The sequence below is a fragment of the Tachyglossus aculeatus genome, chromosome 5 (genome assembly GCF_015852505.1).
Source record: "Tachyglossus aculeatus isolate mTacAcu1 chromosome 5, mTacAcu1.pri, whole genome shotgun sequence".
Classification (NCBI taxonomy): Eukaryota; Metazoa; Chordata; class Mammalia; order Monotremata; family Tachyglossidae; genus Tachyglossus; species Tachyglossus aculeatus.
The window spans coordinates 73,246,993-73,253,078 of record NC_052070.1 but is presented as its reverse complement, the minus strand read 5'-3'; the positions used below and the strand labels follow the sequence as shown (position 1 = coordinate 73,253,078).

General features: G+C 41.7%; 1 protein-coding gene across 5 annotated transcripts in view; it reads right to left on the bottom strand.

Annotated features, from left to right (window-relative positions):
* Positions 1 to 408: 408 nt before the first annotated feature.
* NEO1 (neogenin 1) overlaps positions 409 to 6,086 on the bottom strand; it is a 166,437-nt gene continuing 160,759 nt past the window's right edge. For all 5 annotated transcript variants that reach the window (XM_038746154.1, XM_038746158.1, XM_038746155.1 and 2 more), the window contains 2 exons: positions 4,574 to 4,710; positions 409 to 1,271 (listed from right to left, as the gene is read on the bottom strand). In XM_038746154.1, coding sequence (XP_038602082.1) covers positions 1,188 to 1,271; positions 4,574 to 4,710 — 221 coding nt within the window. In that variant the 3' untranslated portion in view covers positions 409 to 1,187. The remainder of the gene's footprint in view (positions 1,272 to 4,573; positions 4,711 to 6,086) is intronic.

Sequence of the window (6,086 nt, the reverse complement as noted above, 5' to 3'; positions counted from 1 at the left end):
GCTTGGTTTTTAGTGTCAAAACAGTTTCCCAAATTCCCCAATTTGTCTGGGTTTGGGAGGAAGAGGGCAAATCCTTTAACCTTTCTGAGTGAGGTACACCTGCTTTAGGTTACTATGATAATAAATTATAGGGTGAAATAGTCTTCTTAAAAGCACTCAAAACTAGCACCTACTTCACATGAGAATTGCTTAAATTGGTTCAAATGAAACTCCAAGTGCAAATCAGTGACAACAGAGACCTTTACGTTACAAGGAAGGACATTACAGAAGATGCTTCCATTCTCTTCAGTCTTTTTTGAAGAAAGTATGAAGACAAACAATAATGAGACCTCCCCCTAGCCCCAGGATCCTTGCCACTTCCTAGTCCCTCCCCCCACCCACCGCAAATACTGAAACTGCACAAAAAGCGACAAGTCTTTCAATGTTACATTTCAATCAAATAGATCTGTAATCTCACAGTGATGAGAGGAGAAAGTCAGGCCTTTAATAATTATAATAAAAAAATAATAATAATAAAAAAGCTTACAAATAGCAATGCAACATCCCTCCCCCTCCACCCCCCTCCCACCCCAAAATGATGGACTAACTGCTAGGAGAGGATGAAATTACTTAGAATAAAAATGAAACAAAAAATACCAACCCAGAACAAACCACACTGTCAATGAATTCCCATACACAACAGAAACAAGCAGTCAATGTCAGGCCAGGCTGTGGAAAACAACACAAACTTTCTGGTTTGTTTTTTTTTTTTCAGATTACACAGTTTTTCCTTTTTATAAAAAAAAGATAAAATAAAATAAAAACACAAATAAAAATTGTACATAGATGCCAATGTCCAACACTCAATTAAGGTGGTGCAGTCACAGCATTGAGACAAAAACCTGACCAGAAACAAAATGCAGATTCCACTTTTTTCCCTTTTGTTGGGACACAAGATTTCAGCGTTGTGTATCCGACCCCAAGTGGTCTCAGCAGGCAGATGGAATTCAACCTGGCAATGACTTCACTTCAGAACGACGACAACGACGAGGGGGGGTCATCTTCTTAAACAGCATCCAAATGACCGCACTTGCTGGTTTGCTTGTTCTCGTGTGCTGTCCTCTCTTACTCTGTACAATTCCTTGTCTTCCAAGGCCGAGTCCCAATATTACGAAACTGGGTTTGGAGTCGTACCCCAGTGAAGGCTGTCATGCTGTCGTGATGGCATTAAGGTCCTTCATTAGTCCTTCCAGGTGGGCCATTTCTTTGGTCAGCTCATCCGGTTCGTAACTCTGTGGGTGGTTTACCAGAATTAATGCACAAGAACAGGGGCAGTCTTACCTAGGATCAAGGAAGCGTTAAGCGCTCAGTGCAGTGCTCTGCGCACAGGAAGCGCTCAATAAATACGACTGAATGAAGGAATGCCTAAATGATTTGAACCAGACTAAAACAAGTCTCCTGGTCCCCAATTATGAGCACACTTGGGTAGTTACAGGACTGAGAAACTGAGGTAGGCAGGCTGGTCCAAGGTCCTAGAGAGAACGAACGACAGCTATCCAAGGCTGATCCAAATCTCGGAGTTCTCTAAAACAAGGTGCATACCAGAGACTACATGGACCATGGCAAGAAGAGGAAAACTGAGCATCCTTACTTTAACTTCTAGTTTGCATTTTTACCACATTTTGCACATTATCAATATTTTCGAGAAATATTTGTTTAGTGCCAAAATAGCCTCCTCAATTCCCTAACTTGTCTGGGTTTGGGAGGAAGTGGGCATATCCTTTAACCTTTCTGAGTGAAGTAAACATGCTTTAAGTTCCTCTATGATAAGTTATAGGGTGAAATAGCCCTCTTAAAAGCACATTTTGCTTTTGCACATCTTTGCAAAAGCATATTCTCACCACATTTTGCACATTATCAATATTTTTGAGAAACATGAAGAGAATTTAAAAAATGGACAGTATAAGAGAAAGTCAATTATCTGAATATCTTTACCCTGAACGAATCTTTATCTGAACTTGGACTAGCTTGGATAACTAATATGATGATGATAATAATAATAATATTAATAGTGATAAGATGATGATGAAAAGACTCAGATGGCAAACCTCAATTTTGTTTTGATGATCTAAACTAGCCCCAGTTCCAACTGGACTCTGTAATTGGTTGTCTTCAGTAATTTTAAATAAAGCTGCCATAAACTAATTTTCCCTGATCTCAACAATTTTAAACCCACACAGCTTTATATACTAACATTTCAACTGAGATGCACAAATCTAGCCATGTGACGCTCATTCATGCCACATGGAAGTTGTTTTCTCAATTTGTTTTACTGTTTGTGATGTGCAATCACCCAAAACCGTTTGCTGCAATTCTGTGCAGGCAATAAAGCTTGGTCAGAATACCTTCTCTCGAACATTATCTTACCTCCAACATTCTTTTTTTTGATTTCACAAATTCTTAAATCAATACACCCTCCAATGTAAACTGGAGATTAAGTTTTTGGACCATTACAGGTAAGGAATTGGAGACTTTACGTGGTAGTATAAATAGTAGTCAATTTTTCCATTTAAGAATAAAAGTCCCCAAAACATCGCTAGGTGGCGGGGATATTTCTTAATGAGCGACATCTTTAGGTGATGCTCTGGGATCCTATCAATCAATCGTATTTATTGAGTGCTTACTGCGTGCAGGGCACTGTACTGTTGGGAGAGTACAGCACAACAATTTAACAGACGCATTCCCTGCCCATCCTACTAAAAAGGGCAAGCAGTAAACCATGTGAACACTTCGCTTCCAAACTAAGGAGGCAATGTGACACACCAGAAAACAGTAATAATAATTTTTGTACTTGTTAAGCACTTACGATATGCTAAGCACTGTTTTAAGTGCTGGGATAGATACAAATTAAGCCAGTTGGACTCAGTCCCTGTCCCACACGGGGCTCACAGTCAAAGAAGGAGGGAGAAGGATTAAATCTACATTTTACAGATGAGGTCACTGAGGCCCAGAGAAGTGAAGTGACTTGCCCAAGGTCACAGAGCAGACAAGTGGAGGAGCTGGGATTAGAACCCACGATCTTCTGACTCCCAAGCCTGTGCTCTTTCCACTAGGCTATGCTGCTTCTCTCATAGGGAACAAGAATGACATACTAGAGAACCGTATAGATCACCAGCATACATTCCTTGTGCACAAACACAGATTAGATCATGCTGACCCACTGAGGAGTCAAAATTAAATAAATTGACCTAGCCTGGGATAGTTTTATCCCATTTAAGTTTTTCAAATCTCTATTATTTGGAATGCATTGCCTAGAGCATTTCTTTTTAAAAAAATCCCACTCCCAATAATACTTCATTTACACTGACCACTGTGGCCAGCTCAATTCTGGAGACTCTGAAATCATTCTATTTTGGTGGAAGAGGCTCGGCAGTTGAAAACTATTTTCCTACAGGATGTCTCAGATGCTCAGTTGCCAGTGCCAGAAGTGAAAGGGAGTGGGTAGTTATGAAGAACAGAAGGACATAGGAGGCAGGGGAGAATGGGAGTGGAGGGAGAAGGCATGAAGGGTCTGGTGCTTTTCCTAAAATAAATACAGAGGTTTGAGAGGACTTGGAGGAAGAAATGGGCCACTGCATGGGAACCTAGCTAAAATTGATGAATTAAAGTAATAATAATAATAATTAAGTACTTACTTTGTGCCAGGCACTGTTCTAAGCGCTGGGGTGAATACAAGCAAAGTGGGTTGGACACAGTCCCTGTCCCACGTGGGGCTCTCAGTCTCAAACCCCATTTTACAGATGAGGTCACTGAGGACCAGAAAAGTGAAGTAACTTGCCCAAGGTCACACAGCAGACAAATGGGAGAGCTGGGATTAGAACCCATGATCTCTGAATCCCAGGCCTGTGCTCTAGCCACTACGCCATGCTGCTTCTCACAGAATTATGTCTTTCAGAGCTGAGGACATTGACTGGCAAAACCTATCAGGGTGATCTGTGAAGCTCTTACACCCTTCACTTACAAAAAAAATTAGACAATAGAAACAATCAAAAGCCTGGACTTTCATTCATTCATTCATTCAATCATATTTATTGAGCACTTACTGTGTGCAGAGCACTGTACTAAGCACTTGGGAAGTACAAGTTGGCAACATATAGAGACGGTCCCGACCCAACAACGGGCTCACAGTCTAGAAGGGGAAGAAGTCCAGACTACTTATGAGGACCTCTGAATTTACCACTAATTTGTCCCCATGGGCCTAATATTTAGAAAAAAAACATTTAAAGAAAAGAGCAGTTAGGCCCCAGAAAGTTTGCTGGTTTACAACTACCACTTTCACTCTAAAGGCCCAAGTCAGGTACAATATAAGCTTCTGAAAACTTTGAACTGAGATTTTTAGAGTAACTTCATATGGGGCTTAGTACATTTAACAGTGCTTTGCACATAGTAGGCGCTTAATAAATGCCATTATTATTATTATTATTATTTACGAGGTCAAGGACTCATTCAAGGACTGTTGGTACTGATACCACAATACTTCAAATGGCACAATATCAGCAAGGATCTAAAAGTTATCACTGTTGTGGGCACTTACACTTTCTGAATCATCAAGCATCCTGGTGGTTTCTTGCACCTCAGGAGCACTGGGAACTACCACTGGCATAGGAGGCCGGGTTCTTCCGAGAGTTCCAATCGATGCTGTCTTCACTGAGTGAACTTGATGGTTAGGAGCTGAGAATGAAAGTAGTACCATCAGAAGGATGCTTAATTCATTTTTAGCATCATCAACATCAAAATGGGTCAGTGTGACAATGCTTGATCCTATAGCGTACCAACCAAATCCTCAGACATTGTGGTACTTATGAAATGCTTACTATGTGCTAGGCACTGTACAAAGCACTGGGGTAGATACAAGGTAATCGGGTTGGACACAGTCCCTGTCCCACACAGGGCTCATAGTCTTAATCTCCATTTTACAGATGAGGTAACTGAGGCACAGAGAAGTGAAATAACTTGCCCAAGGTCACACAGCAGATAAGTGGTGAAGCTGGGATTAGAACCCAGGTCCTATTGACTCTCAGGCACGTACTCTATCCACTTGGCCAGGCTACTTCTCATAAAATGGCCAGGTTATCACACTGGTACTGAATTATGAGCTTGGCTAACAGCAGAGGGTTGAAGAATAAAGTACATTTTTTGGTATTCACTTTCAGTAGCCATTCTGATTTTCAATTCTTTGTGTGAGCATTCTTTCACCTCGCTCATCCCAGAAGAGCAGTTCTCTACCCCGGTTGTCACTCTGGCTAGAGGGTGGGACCCTAGGCCAATCTGAATGGCATGCCTATCGGGCCTGCACTCGCCTTAACAATGGCCATCACTGCTTCCTCTCCAACCCCTAGCTGCCAGGTCATCCACTCTGCAATTGAGGGACCAGAGGTGCCAGAGATATTAAAATGCTCATTGTGGGCAGGGAATGTCTCTGTTATATTGTTACACTGTACTCTTCCAACAGTTTAGTACAATGCTCTGCACACAATAAGCACTCAATAAATACGAATGACTGACTGAAAATGGGGGAAAAAAAATGAATGCCAAGAGTCAGTGCTTCCACTTTCTGGCCCTGCTATGGATGAGCCTTGGTCCTATGACTTTGGGATGGAAAAGTTGCGCCAAGGAATTATGGTGAGTGCTGCACAGAGCCACTTGCATTTTTTTGTTGTTGCTAATTGTGTTTCCACTGGGGCACACCATGACATTGAATCGCAATGTGAAACAACATTAATGCCTATTCAATCCTACTCCTAAACATATCGAAGGAAAAAAACCCTAATTCTACAAATCCCCTTATCTAGCATTATGTACTCCGAATAATAACGGCTGAGGTGTTTAAGCACTTACTAAGTGCCAAAGCCCTGTGCTAAGCACTGGAGTAGATGCAAAATAATCAGGTCAGACACAAGCCCTGTCCCACATGGGGCTCACAGTTGAGTAGGGAAGGAGAAAAGATGTTTAATCCCCACTTTGCAGAACTGAGGCACAGACAAGTGGTGACTTGCCCAAGGTCACAAAGCAGGAAAAAGGCCTCTAACTCCCAGGCCTGTGCTCTT